Source organism: Caretta caretta, chromosome 26 (assembly GCF_965140235.1).
Source record: "Caretta caretta isolate rCarCar2 chromosome 26, rCarCar1.hap1, whole genome shotgun sequence".
In the NCBI taxonomy this organism is placed as follows: Eukaryota; Metazoa; Chordata; order Testudines; family Cheloniidae; genus Caretta; species Caretta caretta.
In genome coordinates, this window is record NC_134231.1 from 850,857 (window position 1) to 875,954 (window position 25,098).

Here is a 25,098-nt window from a genome sequence, read left to right on the forward strand (position 1 = left end):
CGTTAACCTCTGAGGACAGGACAAGAAGCAATGGGCTTAAATTGCCAAAATTTCAATCTATTTTCAGCACCTTTGCTGTCATCCCTCTCTGGTAACTCAACTCCCACTACTGATTGGTCCTTGGCCAGTTCCTCCTTCCTGGAGAAGCGCTGAATCTGACAAACCTACTGAGTTATGGGAACCAGTCGATGACCTCCTGAGGTCTCTTCCAACCCTCATCTTCTATGATTCACGGCTGTGTTCCCAATGAGCACGGCATGTGCCCCCAGAGATCTGATCCTGGGTGTATATGAGACTCCCTCACTAAGATGGTTCCAGGTTTGCATAGCAGCATGTGGTCAAGGGAAGTGTGCAGGCATGTCAGTGATCATGGCTGGGTCTGGGGTGGGTCTGTCCTTAATGCCCCTTTGAGCTCTTTGACATGAAGCTCTCACATTGAATATTTCCTAAAATCTTGAATATTAGGAAAAACTTTTTCACTAGGAGGGTGGTGAAACACTGGAATGCGTTACCTAGGGAGGTGGTGGAATCTCCTTCCTTAGATATTTTTAAGGTCAGGCTTGACAAAGCCCTGGCTGGAATGATTTAGTTGGGGATTGGTCCTGCTTTGAGCAGGGGGTTGGACTAGATGACCTCCTGAGGTCCCTTCCAACCCTGATATTCTATGATTCTATGACAGGTTTCAGAGTAACAGCAGTGTTAGTCTGTATTCGCAAAAAGAAAAAAGAAAAGGAGGACTTGTGGCACCTTAGAGACTAACCAATTTATTTGAGCATAAGCTTGATTCTATGAAGGCTCCATATCTCCAACCCCCTTAGCTCTCTGGTGTAAAACACCAGTGGAATGGGTCCAATTCTCACCTGGGGCCAGTATGTGTAACTCCACTAATGTCCACTGCATTGCACCTGCTCACACAAGGTCTGCATTTGGTCCAGGGAATGGAAACCTCTCCATTCAGAAAGATTTCTTCTGTCCCTACTGAAGTGCTTTTAATGCTGCAGAAGCTCAGACTCTGTGTTACTCAGTTGATTTCCGTAGGTTTCAGAGGGGGCACCTGCACTTTATTAAACCAGACCTGAAGAAGAGCTCGGTGTAAGCTCGAAAGCTTGTCTCTCACCAACAGAAGTTGGTCCAGTAAAAGGTGTTACCTCGCCCACGGTGTCTGTCTAACCCCCAGTACTGACATTTCTACCCTATGGGATTTGGCTGGGTGATGTTAACGGGCTCCTTGCACGTTGGTGCAAAGCTCCTTCCTTGTGCTCCGTGTTCTTACACCCTCCATTTGTGACCAGGCCTCACTCCACTTCAGTGTTAAGTGATGACTTGGGGGCCCCCAGAGGGGGCTATTTCTGAAGGCTGGGACGTTGCCAGCCTGTGGGTTTGGTACTGGTGCCACCGGCTTCTCATGGGCAATACTAGGGATCTGTCGTTTGTATCGAGGGGGAACTGGACCCTTGATTTACCAGGTGGAAACTTTACTGTAACTTTGACTGAAAAATACGCAGCTTGCCATAACTCTTAGTCCCACGCTGCCCACTCGCGCTGCACTGCCAGGCTCCTGCGTGCACAGCGTCGAAGAGCTGCGTGTTTACACTAACATGCCAGCTGATAACATGTCTGACATGAAACAAAACCACCGGAAGGAGACTAAATGGGGGAACCAGCCGACCAATTCGGTGAAGCTGTTTCCATTCCCTGAAAAAACCTCAAACCAAATATACTCCGTGTGCTGTGGTGATTGAATCCAGACCCCGTTGATTTGGGAAGGAGAAAACACACTGACAGGTTAAAACAAATATCACAAGAAGGGAACTGTGGTCTGAAGGCCCTGATGGCTTGGGCTGACTGGGGCTTCTTCCTGGAGCCCTGGTTAGAAGCGGTTTCTTCCCCAGCCTCTACCGCACGCAGGCTTGGAGCTGTAACACAGCAGCACTGCCATGTTTGGGGCTCCACAGCAAAAAGACCAACTGTCCTTTTGAGTGATATTTAATTGGAGAGTTTGTTCCACTTTAGTGCAATCCCACCAGGGTAGCAGGTACATATCTAACTATGGAGTCCTTCCAGAGTACATGGAGCCAGGTCTTGCTCTAGGAATCCGGCCTATGTAGTCCCAGCACCATCTCCTTCATTGATTTTATGCTGCTACTCACTCAGGGCTAACTTCATTAGCTTCCTATCCATCCCCTCCATCTTAAGCCACCTACTGGGCTCCCTTTCCTCTGTCTCTTTTGCTAAAGATTTTCCCCGCTGGGCTTCCAATCTGCCTTCAAAGACGGGCACCACCCGATATTGTTGTGTCCAGACTTGGGGTTTATTTTGCAGGGGGTTCCATGGAGCAGTGAGTGAAGCAGCTGCCCAAACCCGGGCCCAGGGGCCATGGCTGAAAAGGCCTCTGCTCTCCAAGTGAAAGCTGGATCCAAGCTGAGGGAAAACAGATGGTTTCCAGTTCAAGCCGATAATGTGGATGGAAAGTCAAACAACTGAGCGATGGGCAGTGTTCAGCTCAGGCAGGGAGCCAAATTCAATGGTGTCCTTCCCAAATTTCAGCTTCACTGACAACTGGCAACCAGAGCTCTTGCCTGGCCCCATTCAGAACTGGCTGGAGACATGGAGTATGATCTGGCAGCAGGGATGGCTGTGGTGTCTTTGCCCTTCAGCTCAATCTACTGCATCATCAGCTGTTCCTGTACAGCAAACCTGTTCCATGTATTTCTGTAGCAAGGAGCCTCAGTCATGACTCTGTGGTTAAGTTTGACAGAACTTCTTCTTTCTAATTCTAAATGTGTTTAATTCTTTTTGTCTCCCTCTGCAGCTCCAGCCCAGGACGAAACCACGCTCTTGCTGGGGAAGATGGAGTGCAGCACAGTGCAATATACGTGCAAGACTCACACCATGCACAAGAGGTTAGTTTTGAATAATTTTGGCCTCTGTTCAAACAGTTTTAGTTAGAATTAGAAGATGCATGCGAGAGTGTGGGACGGCTTATGCCAAGAAGTTTTCTTTAGAAAGAGGATTGAAGCAATGGGCCCATTTCAGGACTGAGCGTCTGTGGAGCTGAGACGCTGTCTAGGAAGATCAGATTCTGAGAAGAAATGACTGGCCGTGTCTGTGGCTCTGTGCACTGTGTCCTGTGACCTCCTGCCAGGGGATGTGCTTCCGCTTTTCATTGTCTGATTGCACCAGAGCATTTTGCAATCATGTCTGAAAAATCAAAGTAATACCAATTGGGGAGAACACAACGAAGGTGTTGCTTCAGTTAGGAGGGAAAGAGCCTGTTTAGGGCCATGGATGAGTGCCTCCATCAGCAGCCAGTGCAGGATTGTTCCTTAGAGTGTATTTCCTGGGACACTGAGAGGCCTGCGGTAAGGTTTGAGTGTGGGATGCTTGAAAGTGTTTTGCTCAATCTGGCTTCATATGTAACTGGGGAATGGAACTTCGACCATGTCCTTCTGGAGACTTGTCCCCAGTCTCATCGTCAAGTACCTTTGCCTTATATTTACGGCTCCATCTAAATTCCCCTTGTCTCAGTTTCATCCCATTATTTGTAGGGCTATAAAGCCCCCTGAGCTAAGCTGAATAGACAGAGAATTTGACTTCAAACCCTCTTGGGTAGAAGGCAGATGTTGGGAAGGTTTTGCTGGAACCACTGATGTTTTTAGAGTTCTTTTGGGTTGTGTGTGCGCAGACCCTCACACCCCCTCTAACTAACTGGGTACAGTCTGTAGATTAATACGGTTGGCATTTGTGCTTTATAGAACAGAATGTATTTCCTGAAGAATTCATCTGGAGGGATGATTCCAGCTGAAATATTTCTCATTCAGCAGCAATTCTCTCTCTAAAGGGCTTCTTCTTCCCCTTCCCTGCAGTAGATCCCTGCGCGTATCTGCAGCCACTCCAAAATGCTAGACAATAGGTACCCACATTGTAAAACCGACACTATCTGTGCTAAATAGGGTGGCTGCCCCGAATGATCTGTGAGTTCTGGGCTGATGTTAGAAGAAGGTGTAAGTGCCCTGATGCTTTACCTCCATGGCACATTACAAGGTAGTTCAGAGAGCCATGGAGTGTAAGACCAGAAGGGACCATACTGATCTTCTAGTTCAGTGGTTCCCAAACTTTAACAACCTGTGAATCCCTTTCACTAAAATGTCAAGTCTTGTGAACTCCCTCCTAAAAATGAATATTTCCAGGGATTTTCTCCTTTACCTGAGTATAAATTATAAAAGCAGTGATCTTGGAAATATAAAACTTGTTTTTATGACATGCTTATTACACACTATTATTATTAATTATTATTTATCATTACAGTATTTTTATTACATCATGAAAATGGCAACACTCTTCCAAGATCTCACTTTCGTAGCTTGTATCACTTTGAATAATCCTGTTATAAGACAAGACTCCTATGTTTCATCAAGGAGTATCAGATGTGAAACAGCATCAAGGTATTTCAGAAGCCAACTCAAGGAGTTCCTCCAACACAAGCATTCAGGTCTTGAGCAGTCCAGGCAAACGACGCACTTTACAACAAAGCTTAAACTTGTTCTTCATAATAATTTTAAAAACAATACTAGCTGCCTCTTTAATTTTAAAAACAGCAAAAAATAGCCACCTCCCTGTCCATTTCTTATAAGGAGTCTTGAAGTTTAAATCTCTTCACTGTGATAGATATGCTTGCTTTGATCTGCTTAGCTCTTGGAAGTCCAGGGGCTCTGGGCTGCTGGCCCCGTGCTGCCTGGGGTCCCTAGGGACAGCTCTGTCCACCATTAGGGAATTTTTTCCCAAGAACCCCCTGTAACATTTCGCGAACCCCCAGGGGTTCACAAACCCCAGTTTGGGAACCACTGATCTAGTGTGAGCTCCTGCAGAACACAGACCCTAGAATTTCACCCAGTGATTTCTGCACCACACCCAATAGTCCCGGCTGAGCGACTGCATCTATTGTAGAGTCACAGCCAGTTGTGATGTAAACGTTTCAAGCGATGGAGAGTCCAGCACATCCCTAAGGAAGTTGTTTCAATGGCGAATTACCCTCACTTAAAAATCTGTGCCTTATGTCAGCCACTGGATCTCCTTCTTGCATTGTCAGCTAAACTACAAGGCTCCCTGCTCTCAGAAATCTTCTCCTCATGTAGGTATGTATGGACTGTGATCAAGTCACCTCTGAACTGTCTCTTCAATAAGCCACGTGTGACAACCATGTGATGAAAGGGAAATAGCTGCCCCCCTCCCTCCCCATGTTCTGACTCGGCGCTACTCCCTTCACTTTGCAACACTGGGCTGGACATGCTCAGCAGGCCCTGCAGCCTCGGCAGCTTCCCTGTTAGCCAAAGTGACTGGTGAGTCCTCGGGAACCCTCAGGAAAGCTGCCTTGGGGCCTGTGCTTGGACATGCTCAGAGTGAAGGTGCATTGGGACCACAGTGTAGGAGAGCCATTAGCCTGTTCCAAAATGGTTGTGAGAAGGGGCTCTAATAGGTCAAATTCTCCCTGGGGTAAGCCGGCACACACTGGCTCTGATTCATCCCCTAAAGCCCAGTGTCTTACAGTACAATATACTTGATGCAGTGCCATTTGTAACAATGATTATTTAAACCCTCCAAATCCAGCAGATCACAGATATAATCCATTGTACGTGTCCTGTGATCTCACTACCAGGAGAGTTCATAAAACCTAATGCCATGATTTTACGTTAATTACACAATTCTGACCTGCAGAGAGACTTCGACCAAGCAGAGTTTCACCATCTGATGCCTCCTGCCACGCTGCACAAACGGGCAGATTCAGCCTAGTCCTCAGCTTGTAGCTTCAGGAAAAGGGGTTAGATGGCTAGTGTACCCCACTGGCTACTTGGCAGGCCTCCTGGGCAGAGGCTTTGGATGGCACCGGTTGAATTGTCAGCATTAATAGGACAGGCAAAGAATGGAGTGATTTCAACATGCAAAGAGGGGAGTGTGGTGCACCAGGCTCCATCTGTATCCAAAATTGTACGGTAATCTCTGAGCATTTGTATTGGGAGCCCACTTGCACCTTGTAAATAACTCGTTTCCTTTTCTTGTGCAATAAATCTTTATATCGTTTATTACAGGACTGGCTATAAGCATTGGCTTTGGTGTGAGCTCTGTGGTGCAACTGACCGGGGTGACTAGCCCTTTGGGACTGGGTGTGACCTGCATTGCTGTGATCCTGGGTGCAAGGGACCATCTATCACAAAGGCAGGCTCCCCTGGGTAGCAAGACAGATCGGAGTACCCAAGGGGATGTCTGTGACACCAGGTTTACGCTGTTACAATGCTGAAGAGTTTACACTTGATAACTAACTGGCTGGTGAAATCTAAGTATAGGATTCATAGCCAATTTGTGTTTTGTGCCTTGGGTCTTAAGTCTGCCCTGAGGTTGGCACTCATGCTCCTGAGTCTCTGCAGGACAGCTGACAACATGCAGCCCAGGCTTCCTTGCACATCCCTGCAGAAAGGATTAGGCTATTGTGAAGGTGCTCAGCCTGGAGAGAGGTTCTAAGAAGAGTAAAATAATTGTTTAATTCAATGCAGAGCCTGGCTGTTTTTCTGCTTCCCACATGCTAAAGCAATTAGTGTGCACTGGGCTGCTCTCCACAGATTCCCGATGGTGGGGGAGATACGTGACAACTCAGGAGGAAGGCACATGAAATGCTGTGTTTTAGGGCAAGGTTATTTCATCTACAAGGAGCAAAGCGACTTACAGCAAATTCCAATGAATGCAAACTCCTTAATGGAAGCTGGGGTGTGAAATGCAGCAACATGGTCGCAGGGCTTGACTGACCCCAGACATATGGGGACCGATGACATCCTACCTTCTCCAGACCATGGGTGCAGCATGGCCCTGCACCTCTCTGATCTCCCTGTCCTGGGCAAGGGAACATCACATGAGCACAGGTGACTCCCTGTCACAGGGGGCATGGTCCCTGTAGGAGGGGTGCAGCGACCAGCTTGTCAGGGCTGCCATCTTAGCCTGAAAGGGGATGCACCTGTGGCTGATGAATGAGCCAGCACTCGCAGCTGGGGGAAGCAGCTGAGAGGGTAATAGAGAACAAGCAGGGCCCCAGGCAGGGGGAGCCTAGCCAGCTCTCTTTGGGTTGGAGTGATAATGCTGAGCGTAGGGACAGCCAGAGAAGCCTGTCAGAAAGAAGCTGCCTGGGGCAAGGGGCTGAGGCACAGTTGGGCTTTTGGTGCTAAGCCTCAGCTGGCAAGGAGTGTTGAAAGGTCTAACTAGCTAAGCAGACACCAGGGAGGGAAGGACCTGGGAGTCTCCCTCTCCTCAGGGTCAGATGAGCACAAGTCTGTGGCAAGACCAGGACAAACCAGGGTGGAAAAGACTCAGGTGAGGCTGTTTCATGTCGGTTAGATTGGGGGGCTGAGGAGAGAACCCTGTGAGCTGGTACAGGTGCTGTCAGTGGGGTGTATCTGAGCTACAAGGACGGCGGATGTGGTGGCTGGGGGGACCTGCAGGCTGTGCACCTGGCTGTAGGTGGTGTGCTGATAGGAGTGTGTCCCCCCCACCCCTCTCTAGTTGTCTATTGGCTGTTGTTTGCTCTGCTCTAGAGAGAGTGGAGTGGCTAACGGATGTGCGAGCCCCTAGCGGCTACAGACCAACAAGTGGGAGGTTCTCTAACAGAGAGTTGTCACTTTGGATGGGCTATTACCAGCAGGAGAGTGAGTTTGTGTGTGGGGGGGTGGAGGGTGAGAAAACCTGGATTTGTGCTGGAAATGGCCCAACTTGATGATCACTTTAGATAATCTATTACCAGCAGGACAGTGGGGTGGGAGGAGGTATTGTTTTATGATCTCTGTGTGTATATAAAGTCTGCTGCAGTTTCCACGGTATGCATCCGATGAAGTGAGCTGTAGCTCACGAAAGCTCATGCTCAAATAAATTGGTTAGTCTCTAAGGTGCCACAAGTACTCCTTTTCTTCTAACAGGGAAGAGGCTGCCCCTTGTCCCACACCTGTCTGCAGAGCGCGTGATCCTTGCCTCCCTTCCCTGGTGCTACAGGGGGTTCCCCTTTGCTAATCAGGTTACCACTGTAAAAGGTTCCCTCTGTGCCCTGGTGTTTCTGGAGAGGGTTGCCTTTCTCATGGGCCTCCTCCCTACAAGCTGCTTATGGCAGAGCATGTGGGCTTGGTGCCGGGGGCAGAGGGTAGCAGAGTCAGTACGCACATTGTCTGTGGCTGTAGTGGGCATTAAATGCCGTGCTTGTATTAAGTACTAGGGTTCAGGGTGTGGTGCCCTGAGCACCCCACTCTGTCTGGAGAGGCACTCTTCTCCTCACTGTAAGAAATGTTTAGACAACGCTAATTAACTGCTCTGCCTGGCTAGAGGATAAAGGGTTTGTTTTCTCGGAGATGATTAAAAGCAACGAGTTAGTGGGGATGCCAGCTCATTAACTGACCATAGAAACCAGAAAGCCCAGGGCTGGCTGAGCTCAGAGATCCCAGCAAGAGGGCATCTTTGCAAATCTATCTACACAGTCATGACTTTCCAAGTAAGTTGTCACACTCTGTGGAACTGAGCACACGTCCATACTGTTACATTTTGGTTATCATTACCAAGGCTTTACAAATTAGCCATGTTTCTGTGTCCTGTGGATCCAAATCTGTGGTGGTGTTATCTCTGAGAACAACAAAGCTCTGGTTATGTAAAGTCTCCTTAGAGTCAGGTTGTATTTTATTCACCTTCGTATGTAACTCCGCACTTGAGTCATACAGCAGATGAGCTCTGGGCATCAGAGTGTCCTCTAATGGCCCTCAGGAAAGAATATTCCTTCCCAGCCATGTCATGGACTCGCCACTCATGCCACCCCAGCTCGATTGTGAGGAGTTGAGCTGGAAGGATAAAGTCAGTACAGAAACTGAACTGCTGTAATTGCTTAACGCACTTCACGTTGTTGTGTGCAGTGTCACTGTAGGCCTGTCAGTCCCAAGATGTTAGAGGGACAAGGTGGGTGAGGTAATATCTCTTACTGGACCAATTCTCACTGGCAGACGTTCTTCCAGTAGAAGGTATTACCTCACCCGCCTTGTCTCTCTACCACTTCACAGCAAAGGGTCAGTCTGAGTTGTCAGAGCACCAGCCCTGGCTGCCCCCTACGCTGGGGGAACTCCGCAGCAGTCGGGCGGGATTTATACTGGTGTAATGAAGAGCAGAGCACAGGTCCGAGTGGCTCCACGGTATAATGCAGAGTGCTAGCATTGCGATTTACATTGCAGTAGCAGCTTGCAGGCCCGCTTTGGGCTGGGTGCTGCACAGACCAAGCAAAAGACAGTACCTGCCCCACAGAGCTCGGTCTAAGCATGGAGCAGCCAGGCAAGGAGGAGATTACATTGCCCACAGTGCAGTAACTAGGGATTCACGGTGGGTGGAACTCACCTCTGCAGAGGAGCCAGTATGACCTGGCTGAGGCACTGCTGAATTCCCACTGAAGGCCGCAGGCCCATCCCATCAGCCTTGTGCTGTCAGGGGTGAATCTCGTTCGGTATCACAAGGCCTATTTTCAGTAATAAGCCCTCCACTTTCTCCTTAGGGCAAGGGCTTCTTGTTTAGAAAATGGAACCGTGAGTTAGACATTTGTATAGATCCGAGGCTTCTCTATGCTGCCTGCGATTTGCACATCAATGCAGTCTCCCTGGCAGGGTGAATTCAGAAAAGCCCCATTTGCACTTGAATATCCAGTTAACCTATGGGTGGGCAGTTGATGTCTCAATCAATTTCCAAGGCTCACCACTACAAGTACTGAAGTGTGTGTGTGTGAGAGAGGTGCTGTGCATAAAAGAAGAAATTGCACAGGGTAGAATGTGTTGGAATTAGCATGTTGGAAAAAGCACACTCTTCTGGAATGTGCAAACATCCCGCTCGCATATAAGGTAATTAACTCTATTTATGTTCCTGAGATTGAGTCTAAACCCAGCCTTGGAAAGCAGCTCACTCACATTTAAGACTTTATAATCATTATGCTAACATATTTCTTTTGAAAACATTTTCAGTTTCTTAAACAGTTCGAATATTTATAAAATATGGCATCAGTTACTACATATTTCTTTATTCTCGCTGATTATACAGCCTCTAATTACGCTTAATGCTGCCATGATATACAAATAAGAGGCTTAAGAAAAGCTCTGTGATTTGTCTGTGTGTTGTTCTTTTCAAGTAGTAGATTGCTGCAGTCTCTCTCCTGGAAGAGAATTAGTTTAGTTAGGCTGCCTAAACGACAGAACTCCATGTGCTCTCCTCAGTCCAGCCAGCACCTCACCAACCATGTTGGACAAGGCTAACAATTTATGACAGGTAACATTCAGCTTCATGTTATTTGGACTTCAAATGGTGTGTTTTCAGCCAGCTTTATGCAATCATTTAAAGACAGAGAAACGTTTTCTTGGATCCTTCTTACCAACTGTAAAACAGCGATTGTTGGAATAATTGAACTCCTGTGGTTGATCACTAATAAAAGTAACAGTCTTACACTATAAATGGCAGTACTGTTGTATTCTAGGCCCTGTGACATTCATTTGCACTCGGTTAGCATCTCATAATGATGATGATCGGCTCCATTAGGGAGTCCAGATTGGGGCCCACAAATATCTAGAATTTGACAAATGAAAATCAGAGAGGGGAGTGGTGTAGGGAAATTTTCTGTTGTCTTAAGTCAAAACGATGAAATCCCAGCCCTCCCAAGCCATCTATCATAAGTGATAAGAGTCCTGTTCGAATTAGACAGGATATTAAAAGTTGGCTGATGCGGACTGTGCCCTTAGGAAAACAAAAATTACTTGGCTTGGAATGTCTTGGCTTTTCTGTTACAATTTCCCTGACTGTTTAAGTCTTATTGTTTGTATAGAATTCCCTGTTTGCCCATCTGCTTACTACAGACTAGACAGCCCCCCCCGGCTCCTCTGAGTTACAGCAGCCTGTTGAGCAAACTCATCTCTGGTACTGTAGAGACTGGCGGGGGGCCTAGGGAGATGGAGGGTAAAGTATAGGCTAACCCTGCTGCTAGCAAGAGTTGAGCTGAAAGGATTCTCACCAGTGGGGGAAACCATGCAAAATCCACTCTCCTCCGATCCGCTAGAGCAAATGGCAGCTGCCCTTTCCCAATCGGTTGAAAGAGTTTTTTCAGGTAGCCTTGGCAGTGCTGGGAATCCCTTCCTACAGGGCTCCCTCACACAGCTCCCCAGGGAGCAGCTTATTTCAAAAAGGTTGCCAGGGGTTTCCAAGTGAGGCCCAATCCTGCTGAAGCTGTGTGTAGCGCTCCAGGCTGACTCCAGCGAGAGCAGGCACAGGCTGTAGGCCTAAGAGCATGGTGCCGATGGATCCCTGCATCCTGGAATTCAGCGGGACTTTGTATGGGTGCAGGGGCCTGCCTCCTTGTAGGACTGAATGCTTAGTTTACAGCTGAGACTTTTGGCCCCAGATCCCAGGGAGCAGCATGAAAAGGAAGCTCCAAAAGGAGCAGAGGCCCCTAACCTGCAGAGGGAAGAGAATTTAACAGAAACAGGTTAACAGCCCCCCGCACCCCCACCCTAAAGTTAATTTCCCTTTCTTTCTGCCAAGGGAATGGGAGGAGAGTGGGAGAGGCAGTGGGTTGGGCACCTCATTCACTGTACGTTACCTGCTGAGTGCTCTGGACAAATTTCAAATTGTTCTTTGCAAACCTGGGAAATGAATTCCGCTCTGATTAGCGGCCACCTGCCCTGTGCCAAAGTCAGCAGGGAGCTTACAGCAGGGCCGTGTTGCTGCAGGAGGAAGGAGCTGCAAGAGCTTTATTTTCTCTAGTCTCTCCAGAAAACCTGGACATATATTTGCAGCTTGGGTGACAGCAATGTTTTTCTTTCTCTCCTGCCGCCAAAGAACACTTTGGACTCAGCCCAAGGCCAATGTTGTTGCTCCAGCCAAATCCCCTCATCCTTCATGGGGTGGGACCCTGGCAGTGACAGCGGGGCCTGACAGGAGTTTCACCTGTCTGCCATTAGCTGGAGCTGGCAAGCTAATCTGCTCAATGGCTCAGCGTTTGAGAGGAAGCGACTCTCGCTTCTCGCGACCTGAGGGGGGAAAAGCTGACAGCGCTAAGGTTATAGACGACCTCCAAGCCCTGCCAAAAAGGCACAGTTCCTGCATGCGGTTCTGCTGCAGAGTCCTTGGGGAAAGGCAGCATTTGCCAGCTATTAACTCGCCTTTCCTGAAGGTAAAGCACTGTTCTTCCCTAGGGAGGCAGGACAGCCTGGAGGAAGGCACTGGCCAGTGACTCAGGAGCTGTGGGTTAACTCCTGGCATGGCTGGGCCAGACCTTTCAAAAGAAACCCACGTTGGTGCCAAGGTCTCATGAAACCCTGGCCCCTGCTATTTCCTCACTGCAGCTCCCTGTGTATCAAACCATCCTGTGTCCAGTTAGACTGAGCTCTCTGGGGTAGGGACTGTCTCTCACTGCAGGTGGGATCGGTGCCCAGCACACCAGGGCCCTGAGCTGAGCTGAGGGGTCTGTTTTGACTAATAGTGATCCATGTCGCGCCATTATGGTGAGGGACTTAGAGGAACAGCTCGAGGGGAACAGAAACCTCTTCCCCAAACAAACCCAGGGATGCACTGTCCTCATGGGGGCTGTGCCAGGGCCCAATCCTGCTCCCATTGAAACCATTCTGTGAAACCTCCCTCAGGCCAGTCCCTGTTGAGGTCCAAGGAGGTGGGAGGGTGCTCTGCAGCTCCTAGGATCAGCCCAACTGTTTGACCCAGGGGAAGTGGCAGCACAGAGGGGGACAAGAAACTTGCACAGATCAGGAAAACAAACCTTTACCGCTTACAAACACCTCTATTGGAGTCCCCCCTTCACCACCAGTGACGAACTCCTTCTGAGACCGCCCAAGGAGACACAGTGTGCAAGGAAAGTCTGCCGTAATAATTCTGCTAACTATGCCCATAAATTATACTAAACAATTCCCCTGTGGCCTCAGAAACCAGCTTGTTTCTCAAACTGGGGGGAGCAAGTCATTCTTTAATCAAATATTGAACACAAGTCCCCAGCAGGCATGGCTGGAGCATAGAGGATATTGCTGGCACCAGGAGAGCTCACACTGGGTCACATTTGCAGTGGGTACCTATGGCGGGATCTCCTTTGATGACAATGGAGTTACGCCAATTTATACCAGTGGTGAATGTGGCCCCGTGGCTCTGTGCTCCTGGACCCTCATTGCTTGTTAGAGGATTACCATGGTGCTGTCTTGCAGTGTGATTCAAAAGCACTTTGGATTTTAAAGAAATCAAATACTAGAGCTGGGCAAAAATTTTCACAAAGACAAAAATTTGAAAATTTTTGAAGAAACCCTTTTGTTTTGCAACCCACTTGTAGAATAGGTCAAACTTTTCAAAGAAATATTTGTTCTAAATCTTTTTTCTGCCCTTTTTGACCTAAAGTTGGGTGCAGCACAGCAACCAGCGGCTGAGCAAATAGCTTTCATTAGCTGGTTCTTCTGTCCCCTGGGGCCCGTCTACACTACCACGGCAGCGCTTTCACGCGGCTTGTGTCGTGGCGGGAGAGCACTGGGCGAGCGCTCTCCCGGGGCTCTAAAAAAACCCACCTCCACGAGGGGCGCAGCTCCCAGCACTGGGGCACGGTCTACACTGGTGCTTTACCGCGCTGAAACTTGCTGCGCTCAAGGGGGTGTTTTTTCACACTCCTGAGTGAGACCACTGTAAAGTGCCAGTGTAGACAAGCCCTTAGTAAGACAGCTAGGGCAGTCAGTGAGCAGGCACTTCCAGATGCGTCCTTGCTACGGGAACTCTGCTAGCTCTCAATCCATGGCTGAGAGGGCAGAGCGGGGCAGTTGATGCAATGAGGTTATGATGATCCAGTGCCCAGTATAAGCCAAAACACAGGAACTGTCATCTTATGAGTTCTGAAAGTGCTAAATGCATCATGCCCGTGTGGTAATGATGACAAATGTTCAACAATGGAGAGGGCTGCCTTTGTCCCGGCATAGCGGGACCTCGATCCCCAGACTGCGTCCCCTGGGTGCTGCCACAATCCCAGTAATTACACTGATAGTCACAGCTGGGCATGCGGTCAGAATGTTTCTCAAACAAAGAGCAGCTTGTCCACCCAAACAAACATTGCGTGGAGAGCTGCTTAATTCGATTGAGACCTTCCATTTTTTCCAATGGAAAAAAGAGAACCAAAACATTTTTGGCTCTGTTTTTATCCCCTCCCTGCTCCTTTTCCCCCCTTTCCCAGTGAACAGAATGGGGTGGTGGAGGAGAGGGGGACAGAAAAGGGAAAAAACAAAAGCAAAAAAAAGAAAACTGGAAACAAAGATTCTATTTTTGTTTTTTGAAAAAAATTCAGTTGCTCAATGCAATTGAAGTGAGAACACGTGGCATTTCTTAGTAATAGACACGCCTCATTCAGGAAAGGTGCCTGATACCTGAACGGAGCGTGGCAGCTTTGTGAGGGGTTACAGTGAATGAGAAGTTGGATATGAGTCAACAGTGTGCCCTTGTTGCCAAGAAGGCCAATGGCATTTTGGGATGTATATGTAGGGGCATTGCCAGCAGATTGAAGGACATGATCGTTCCCCTCTATTCGACATTGGTGAGGCCTCATCTGGAGTACTGTGTCCAGTTTTGGGCCCCACACTACAAGAAGGATGTGGAAAAATTGGAAAGAGTCCAGCGGAGGGCAACAAAAATGATTAGGGGACTGGAACACGTGAGTTATGAGGAGAGGCTGAGGGAACTGGGATTGTTTAGTCTACAGAAGAGAAGAATGAGGGGGGATTTGATAGCTGCTTTCAACTACCTGCAAGGGGGTTCTAAAGAGGATGGATCTAGACTGTTCTCCGTGGTAGTGGATGACAGAACAAGGAGTAATGGTCTCAAGTTGCAGTGGGGGAGGTTTAGGTTGGATATTAGGAAAAACTTTTTCACTCAGAGGGTGGTGAAACACTGGAATGGGTTATCTAGGGAGGTGGTGGAATCTCCTTCCTTAGATGTATTTAAGATCAGGCTTGACAAAGCCCTGGCTGGGATGATTTAGTTGGGGATTGGTTTGCGTTGAGCAGGGGGTTGGACTAGATGACCTCCTGAGGTCCCTTCCAACCCTGATATTCTGTGATTCTGTGTGGGTTTGTGCTTGGGGCATCCGCTGGTGAGGGGCAGTAGTGACTGAATTTATTGGCCAGGGCTCTTTTAGTAAAGCTTTCCCTCTAGCCTGAGTAGGTGGGGCCTGATCCTGGGAGGATGCTGAGCACCTTGCAGCTCTGGCCCAGTCTGTTTCAGCGCTGCCCTCTCTGGAGCGTTTGTTGCTTTCCCAGAGAAGAAGCCAGGCTTTAGACAAGGAGCATGTGTCAGCTGAGCGTTTACAGTGATTTCAGCCTGATTACACAGGTTGGATTAGGTGCACTGGCGATGGCATGGGGAGTTGGAATGATTGGGCGAGACGGGGCATCTGGCCGAGGACTCTGCCCTTGCAGCTCCATGAATGAACTAGATTCTTCTGCACGTTTCACCCACGAAGGTTTCAGGTGTGAACCTGGTGGCTGTATGACACCCACCTTTCTGCTGAGGTAGCCTCTAAAGTGAGACCCAGCGTCTCCTTCCTCTTCTCTTGCCCCTGCTCACATCGTGAGTGCCTTGTGCACGTGAACAGCAGTGCGAGGGTTAAGAGACAAAGCCTGAGCGAAGCAGGGAAATTTCCCTGCATAATGGAACTCCCTTGCACTGGGTAAGCAGCGACACAGCTCCCCTTGTTACGCTTGACAGCTGTGCAACAATAGACAATGAGTCAAAGTTGGGAGCCAGAAAATAGCTAAGAAAGATGTGGCTGAGAATTAGCTGCCTTGGCCGGGAGAGTGGCGCTCTCTTATAACCGCGCATTGTTCTCCGGGATATAAATCTCAATTGAAATATGAACACCAAGACATCTAAAACTTTTCTAACTAGAATGTGCACCAATAAAAACAGCCTCCTATTTATCAGCTTCACACTGAGGCACCAAGCTGAAATCCCATGCTCCGAGCCCAGGGTAAGAGGCTTACTGACAAATGGACCCTGCAATCTAGGCCAAGTAGCGCTAGGAAAAGCAGCTGATGCAGCCCGCTCAGCAGAGAGCATGCGGGGCGCTGGCTGCATCAGCCAGCATGTGTTTGTCCCAAAGGGGGCCTGGTGAGGGGGAGACCAAGGCTTCGACGTGGGCGTCTGGAAGAACAGGGCGTTACGGACAGTGTCCTTGATTGTGAGGTTCTGAATCCATGTCATCACTGACCTGTTGTGTGGGCCGGAAACCAAACTTCGGAGATAAAAATGGTCTCTTCATTGAAGTAGTAGACTGGGGTGAGGCAGGCTGGATTCTCCTGTGGCCTGAGTGACCTGGGGCAAGTCACTAGATAGCTGTGCCTCAGTTCTGTCTCTGCAACTGGGAAAGTCGCCCTAGCGCTTTCTTTCTGTCGCCCCTCTGCCTGGTCAGTCTACTCGGATTCAGGGCCAGCTCCAGTGGTTTTCCTGCCCCAAGCGGCAAACAAAACAAAACCAAAAACCTTGCCGCCGAACACAGAGGCCGAGTGATGGCGCGGTCACCGAATTGCTGCCGGCGACTGAAGAGTTGCGTCCCCACCGCCGAGTGTGAAACGCGCTGTGACGGAGCGGCCGACGAATTCCTGCCGCCGCCAAGGGCGGATTGCCGCCCCAGAGCCCGACGTCCTGCCGTCCCTTTCCATTTGCTGCCCCAGGCACCTGCTTGGTTCGCTGGCGCCTGGAGCTGGCCCTGCTCAGATTGTCACTCTTCGGGGCAGAGACTCTGTGTGTGTGTTTTGGCTGGGAGAGGGAAGCCCTCCTGTAGTAGCTTTGTTCTCTTGGTCAGTGAAATATAAGCCCCAACAACTAAATAAATGTTTTATAAATATCCCTCTGAAAAGCTTTTCTTCCTCCCTTTGGCTGGGGGAAGAGACCCCTAATTTTGTCCCAAGAGGAGCAGAGGGAGTTTCCTGTAACTTGGGTCTCTCACCCAGAGATGCGTGAATAATCCAGAACAAACTGTCTGAGTGAATTTCACCTCTTGTTTTGTTCCTGGGCAGAAAGTGAAATTCCCAAACACATCCGTCCTCCAAAATGATTTGTGAATATTTTCAGGGAACAATTCTTGGTCTGTAGATCATTTGCACGTGGCTCATTGTGGATGTTCCCAGTTGACAATTGGGAATTCACTAGGTGCTATTGTTTGTTCCTGATCGGATTGCTGACATCACTCACCAGCACACCTAGTCATGTGGCTTTGCCTGTGGAATATTTGCTTGTAAAATTTTGCGTTCACTTTCTGCAGTTATTCCCATGTTTGAGTTTGAACTGTGCTTTCGCTCTAATCAGACTTAAGCCTGCAAATGTTCAGTGGAGGCAAATGCGAGAGGGTCGCTGTGGGGGAACTGGCTTTTTTTATGTGAATAAATATTCACAAACCACTTTTCCCTTGGCTCCACTTACAATGGTGACAATATGCAGGTTGGTAATTGATTTAATAATGGCATCTAAACGAGTACAACTGGCATGATTTTCACAGGCTCTGGAGTCTGAGAGCCTTGCTTAGCTGCTTGAAAGCTGCTGGCTATTTCCAGAGCCCTCTCCCCTCTTTAAGATGAGGCAGTAGGTGGGTGTTCTTTGTCTATAATCAACCTCTCCCACTTCGGGCTTATCATAGAATCATAGAATATCAGGATTGGAAGGGACCTCAGGAGGTCATCTAGTCTAACCCCCTGCTCAAAGCAGGACCAATCCCCAATTTATGCCACAAATCCCTAAATGGCCCCCTCAAGGATTGAACTCACAACCCTGGGTTTAGCAGGCCAATGCTCAAACCACTGAGCTATCCCTCCCCCCCTTCTCCTGAGCAACTTCCTAATGTACATTCAGCTCCCGCTGTGCATGTTCAATGGCCATCGAGGTACTTCTGGAAAGGCTATGGGCAACTCCTGCTCATAAAGCCAGTTAAAGAAATGACTTTCACCAGCTAATTGAGATTTCTGCTTCTCCAGACAGAACGGTTTCCCTTTGAACACAGTTCATTTGTAGACCTGATGGTCCCTCCCTCTAATTGATTAGCATCTAATAATACATGGACTGTTTTCTCAAAGTAAAACTGACTTAATGGCAGGGTACTTGAGTCACTTTTATGGAAGTATTAAATTGCAGTCTAGAAGCCAAATCCTCTGCTATTACAAAACAGAATTAAGAGCAGGGCAGACAGCGGCAGGTAAATTACGATCAAGAACCATTGTTTGCCTGCAGATATTAGTTTCTTCAGCTCAGTCCTAGAAAAGCACTGCTGTGCCTTCCAGAGCTACGTACAAATTTAATCTGCTCCTAGTTCTAGCTTTAGGACGGGGCCCGAGACGGACTCTGTGCAGATCGTCTTACCTTGCTCATGAATAGGAATAGCTACTCCAGCAGTGCACCTGTCCTTGGAAAAAGGTCCTGGAAGAAGCCAGTGGAGCTACATAAAACCAACCCCAATGCAATTGCTGAGCTAGACAACTGGGCCTTTCTTCCTAGCTTACAGAGATCTCTCCACTCTCCCCCCTTGTGAGGGGTCCCTCCTTTCTCTGCTTCATCCACCCGCACAGAAGAGGTGCATCTGATGTGCACTATTGTCGGAGTTGAGGAAGGAAGCGATAAGATGCCATGTGTTAATGGATTGTGCATCCTAGGGAGACTCCTGTGCTCTTTGCACTCCAAGCTCCTCGCTGAGTGTCCTGGTCCCACATGCGACTCTGCAGGAATCATCTTGCCAAGAATGCAGAGAGGAGCAAGGTGGGTTGGGAGCCAGTGTGGAGTCACAGATTTTCTGGTTTCCCCCAAGATCTCAAGGGAGTTTCTGGTTTTGAGGGCTCAGCCACATCCATGGGCAGCCCCACCCATCCCAGAAACTTTCTGAGTTTCTAATGCAAGCGAAAATGTGCAAATGTCGGTGGCAATTTCCCACATGGGAATAACATGGCCCATAATATGCAAGATCTTTGGAGTAGGGACCTTGTCTTCCTACCTGTTTGCAAAGTCCCCTGCCCACCTGTGGGGCTTTGTGAATGACAGTGAGCAGTGGAGGGGTCTACTGAGACAAATGAAGTTGTGATTGCTGGCAGCTCTGCATGGGCTGGGTCAGTGCACTGGGAGAGGGGATAATTGATCTTCAGATATCTATAAATTATCAAGTTGGGTGCTGTGCCCTTTGATAACCTGGCCCTAAGTGTCCCAATGGGCACTGAGCGCTTTTGAAAATGTTCCTGTGTTACCAACATATACCACTGGGTGGCACATTTTGCACAAAAACAGTCTTTAATTGAGGACCTGTGCAGTCAGTGTGCTAGGAAATCGTTCTCCAGAATAATGTTCCTTGACAAATGTACCATAATTTTATATGGATTGTTTTGTTAATGTTTCAGTAATGATGTTTGTGTTGCAACAACTTCAAGGGTGGTCTTGTGCTTTTTATTTTAAGGATGTTATTAATATTGTAACCGTGGCCTTGTTGATCCTGGTCCATCCAAACTCATGGGGTTAAAACTTCCCAAGCTAAACCAAAGGAGATGCCCTGATTATCACGGGGGAGAATGTTGGAGTGGATACCTGTGGTCTGGATGCTTCTAAAATTGCTCTTTCCTCAACTCCGGGCCCTTTTTACAATCATCTCTCTCTCTTGACTGACTGTAGGATTGAATTGCTTTAAACATTGGATTGTTTTAAATAAGTCAGAAGGCTGGAAGCAGCTTTTGTATTCCTAGCTGGTACAGGCTGAGAATACGTGTTGCTTTGGTGAGAATATGCCATCTGATTTGCTCATGTTTCCCATTGAGCGGTGGTAGGTGAAGCACTCAAAAGCTTCCATTTCAGTCCAATTACAGGGGAATCTCTTCATTGTGTAGCCAATCTGGAGTACACAAGCTGGTTCATTATTTGTTTCTCTAATTGTTTGCTGCTTTTAGAGTTCTTTTTAAAGATGAAAAGGTAAAAGCTGGTCCCCAGAAAATTCAGAAATTGACGAGTTTCTGGGCTGTGAGACATGGAGATGAGATGACTTTCTGATTCATAATTTGCAGACTAATGAACTAATTAAGAAGGAGCAAAAAATAAAAGCTTTGCTTTTTCGTTTAGCATCTTAAAATCTACGTCAGTTAATTTTTGCTTTGTGGCTGTGAACGCTAATTGCATTGTAAATGAAGACCTCCCTGTCAGCCAGTCAGAACCTTCAGTGAAGTAAACAAGGATTGGTTGCATATAAAGTGCCTTACTCAGGACACCAGGAGATGCCTTTAAGGCACAAGTACCCCCAGGGAATGTACATTCAACAGATGGTAGGAAAAGGTGAGATTTCTGTTGTCTTGCCTGGAAGTTTGATCAAGATGACTCATGGCAGCAGCAGCAGCAGGATAAGCAGAGGGACACAAGAGAGCAAGGTCAAACCACCTCGACCCACCATGATCAGCATCCTTTTCAGGGGCCATAGGAATGAGGTTGTAGATGCATCTGTTCTGTGCTGGTTCTGCCATCCAGGGCAAGAGGCAGCCCCCTGTGGCACCAGCAACAGGTAACAAGCCATTCAGTCACTACATGTGGCCATAGGCAGGCCCCTGTAGGGCAGTCAAGCCCACAGAGCTGGCCCCACACCAAACTTCCCCAGATGTAAACTTACAGAGAGAAGGGCTGAGGGGAAAGCCTGAAGCTGGAATTTTAGGGCAAGTTTTAATTAGATAATTAGATAAAATGGTTAAACCCTAGGGAAAGTTCCTCTTTTTTTTTTTTTTTTACTATAATGTCTGTACGAGGGTCTGCTCTGCGGTCGGTACTTCGCTACCCCTTATGCAGTGGAGAGACGCCTCATGCCATCCCTTCTCCTAGGGCCTCGTGGTTATTTGCTTAGCAGAGAGAAGGGCCTTGCTCACGTATATGGACGCACGGAGGTTATTGTCGTTTGTCATTTTACGGCTCTTGAGTGCTTGAGGTACCTCCTGTCACCGGGCGATGCTCTGGAACTGCTCCCTACGAAGCCAGGCAGGGCTCTGGTGAAGTCTCCTCTTTGTGAGCAGACTGTCTGCAGGAAAAAAAGCTCACACAGCTTCCACCTTCCTGGGTCTGACCTCAGAGCATTCAGCATCCTCTACCCCTCCGTGCGCCTTCCACAGCGAGTCCGCCCAGGCGGGGTCCTGGGGCAGCCAGAGGGTCCTGCACCCCAACTCCGCAGTCAAATGGGACTCTCAGCCAGCCAGTAAAACAGAGGTTTATTAGATGACAGGAACATGGTCTAAAACAGAGCTTGCAGGTGCAGAGAACAGGACCCCTCAGCCGGGTCCATTTTGGGGGGCAGTGAGCTAGACAACCACATCTGCACTTCACTCCTTGTCCCCAGCCCCAAACTGAAACTCTCTCCAGCCCCCCCTCCTCTGGGCTTTGTCCCTTTCCCCGGGCCAGGAGGTCACCTGATTCCTTTGTTCTCCAACCCTTTAGCTCTCACCTTGCAGGGGGGAGGGGCCAGGCCATCAGTTGCCAGGAAACAGGGTGTCGGCCATCCTCTGTGTCCAGACCCCTGCACACACCTACCCTCTAGGGCTCTGCAACGATCATACACCCTTACCCCACCACCTAGATACTTAAGAACTGCATAGGGAAACTGAGGCACCCCCCAATATTCAGAGAAAACATTAAGAACAGTCCCGCTTCAACACACACACACAGAGTCCCTGCCCTGGAGACCTTGTGCCCTACAGGCCTAGCCACCAGGGAAGTACTACCATGGCTGTGATAGGCACTACAGATACCTGACTGGCCTGGCCAATCGAGGGCTAGGTGAGGTGCTATCTCTCACAAGGCAAGTGAGAGCTCCAACAACTCTCCAGGAAAGTTCCTGGCCTGATTCTGCTCACACCTTACACTAATGTTAGTGCTGCAGTTCACTGTTGATGGTGGGTCACTCCTGCTGTACACTGGTCTCACTGAGGAGAGAATCAGGCCCTTTCTCTTAATTCTGACCTAGTCACAGCACCCGCTTTGGGGCCGTGTACGCTTTGTCTAAAGTCTTACATTGCTGTAGCTTTAAGCTGACGTTCTTTGCTAACTACTTCCCCAGAGACTGGTTCCCAGCATCTCTGAGTACTTCCCTTCTGATTTCAAGGTGGTTTGAAATGGTATCCGAGGCCTTGCCTTGGTTGGGCGCATGGCTTGCTGGAGGCTTCAAGGGCTTTAATCTTGCAGATGGGCAGGCTGGCCGAAGGCGCTTTGCGTATTGGCGCTTAACTGACAGTGCAGCTAAAATGCCCTGCCCCGTGCTCTAGGAGACTTTGCATGGCTGGGAGGCTTCTAGGAACATGGACCTGCCTTTGTGTCTGCTAACTGCCTAGCTGCGCTGGGTGCGCTGTAGATAAACGTTGCCAAGAGGTTTCTGTAATGTTGAGGTGGCATGGCAGGGCAGCATGCCTGAGAAGGGTTGGGATGCTGTTGAGAAGGCGACATTCAGCACCTCTTGGGCGGATAGCCTGATGCTGTTCTATTTGTAACTTGCCTGGACTAACGTATACAGTCATTAAAGAATACCCTGATCATTGGCTGTAAATGAATTCCCAGGTCAGTGTTACCCTGGAATACCCCATCCGTCTCCTTGCAGAGAGTGCCTTGAGCCACCTCCTTGTGTTTCTATCCTGCAGCCATGCCAACTCGTGGATTGGTTTGCTTAATGATTTAGAAGTTCCCAGGGAGGCTTCCAAGGGAACGGTGTGTAGCAGCTGCAATTATCCAGCAAGCAACATTCCATTTTATGGTTTCAATTCTACTTAGAAGTGTAAGGAGGAAACTGGTACCATCTATTTGAGTCTACAGGTTTCTCCTTCATAAAGTTACTGTGACACTGGCAGAGCAGGTGCCAGCTCATGCCAAGGTCCCTGTGGCTCAGTGGAACACTGACAAATACATGGCTGGAATCCGTCTGGCTCACCTGGGTGTTACTATTGTTAAAATAGGGATTAGAGTTATAAGAATGTGCTTAGTGTTTATTGAATGCTTGTGAGTTGCTGCTGGCATTGATCTCACTTATAACGTCTCTATCTCCATTATAAGAGAATACTTGAGCGTCCGTGTTGTGAGCCTCTAACTAAGTAAATCCCCAGACAGGAGAGATATATTAACCAGCAGGAAATGCTGCTCTCCAGCAGAGCATACATCCTGCCCCACAAGGAAGGCCCATCGACACCAGACAGAGTAGAAGGTTAAAGGGGACAAAAGATTTTGCTTACTGCCCCCTCCCCCACCCACTTTTCCTGATGAATTCCTCTTGTCAGCTGCGTTAGCAGCTCAGAGCATGGGGGGAAAGGGAATAAAACCCCTAACAAGAAGAAACTGGATCTTTATGCTGCTTGGGCGCTGGGGAGCAAGGATTACCAGGCATAAGCAAAAGATCCCCAGTGTATACCCTGGGTTTGCCCTAAAGGATGTATATTATAGAAGCATCTGTTACTTTTGAAATTGGAACGTGTGTGTGTGCGCGTGCATATATTCTATATAAAACTGTGTGTTTACCTGCTTTAACTTTTTAAATAACTCTCTGGTTGTATTCGGTGTGAGCTCTAAAGGGTAAGTGACTGACCCTTTGGGACTGGGAGTGACCTGAATATTGCTGTGATCCATGGTGCCTGGGAACATCTGTTACAGAGGCAGGCTCCCTGTGTGGAATACCCCATATCTGACTCCATGTTAAGGCTGTTACTGGCTGGTGAAATCTAAGTACAGAACCCACAGCCAGTGTGGGGTTTGTGCCCGGGTTCCTTGCAGTCTGCCCTGAGGTTGGTCCTTGTGCTCTTGAGCCGCTGCAGGACAGCTCAGTTCTGACCAGTAGTTGTGACATGCGTTCTAGATTGGAATGGGGTTTTGATGCCTAACTAGGCTATTTCCTCAAATATCCTCAGTGGTTATTGCTGAATGTGCTGATCTCCAAGGGCCCTTCAGTGCCCACGAGGGAGTTGGGAGTGGGCTCCTGCCAGACCCAGGTATTTCCCCGTGTCCTGAGAGGGACTGGCAGGATAATTAGGGTGTGATTCAGGCAAGGGGCTGTTTGTGTTGCTTCATTTTCTGATGGTGGTGCTCTGATCTGCATAGCTAAAAGCCACCTAACTGAGTGAAAGCAGCAGCTGGAATTGAAGCCTGCTCATTCTCTCTCCACCCGAGATGCTGACATGACCCTGCTGGTGAAGACCTGCAACGGGCAGCGCACGAAGCAAGGAGCTGGTCACAAATTACTTCTATGTAATTCCTGGGCCCCTTCTGATGCTCAGTGTTCTCTCAGCTGCTCTCATTGTCCAGCCTGTAAGGATAAAGTTGACTCAGTACATTTGTGCTCAAAGCTCTGTGTCTGACCATGGGGGAGGGCCCCTGTCAGTTCAGACTCCTGTGCATTTCAGAGAATTTTGCAGACACATAACTGGGGCCGGCTGCAGGGCCCTTTGCATCATAATTCAAAGCCAGCTTGCCTGAGGTTCTTCCCAGAGCAGCAATGCCCTTTCTCAGGCCCAGGGGGCAGCCTGAGCGACAGCTAGTTGGAGAAAAAGCAAGACTCCTAATAAAATATAGGAAGATCTAATTACCCATGAGGAAGGCTGGCTCCTGAGGTGGGCTGTGATCTTGATTATCAGTTGGCTCCAATGCACTGTTTCCATTTATCCTGTCTCTGATATAAATGAGTTCTTAACCTGCTTTCTGCAAAAGAAGAAATTATCCTACCCACATTCATTTAAGTATTGCTTAATGACAGTCTAAATTAGCAACCTGATCCATAGCATCCTAATGCTGAAGTTACGAGTCTAATTCGGAAGGGAGTACATTCCCTGTGACCCATCCTGGTTTTGGGTATTTTAATGGCAAGCCTCGTTCCCCAAACATGATCCTTTCAAAGTTCCCTTCTCATCTGGGTCATGTTGCTCTACTTTGCAGGTGGCTCAGTACAGAACCTGCATTTTTTTTGTCACAGCTGAAGTGTCTTTGAAATCTGACTTTGCATCGAACATGGAAGGTAATGAGGAGACTTTAAAGAGCTGCTGACGCCTCATGGAAAACAGAAAA

The 25,098-nt window shown here is 48.5% G+C and overlaps 1 protein-coding gene across 4 annotated transcripts in view; it reads left to right on the plus strand.

Annotated features, from left to right (window-relative positions):
- Window positions 1-25,098, plus strand: part of ZMAT4 (zinc finger matrin-type 4) — a 260,600-nt gene that overhangs the window by 19,970 nt on the left and 215,532 nt on the right. For 3 of the 4 annotated variants that reach the window (XR_012666151.1, XR_012666152.1, XM_075123468.1), the window contains exon 2: window positions 2,813-2,903. Coding sequence is in view for 1 of the 4 variants with exons in the window: in XM_075123468.1 (XP_074979569.1) it covers window positions 2,813-2,903 (91 nt within the window). In the remaining 3 variants the exon portion in view is untranslated. Of the gene's footprint in view, window positions 1-2,812; window positions 2,904-7,101; window positions 7,357-25,098 lie in introns of those variants that run through there. The other variant, XM_075123469.1, reaches the window with a different exon arrangement.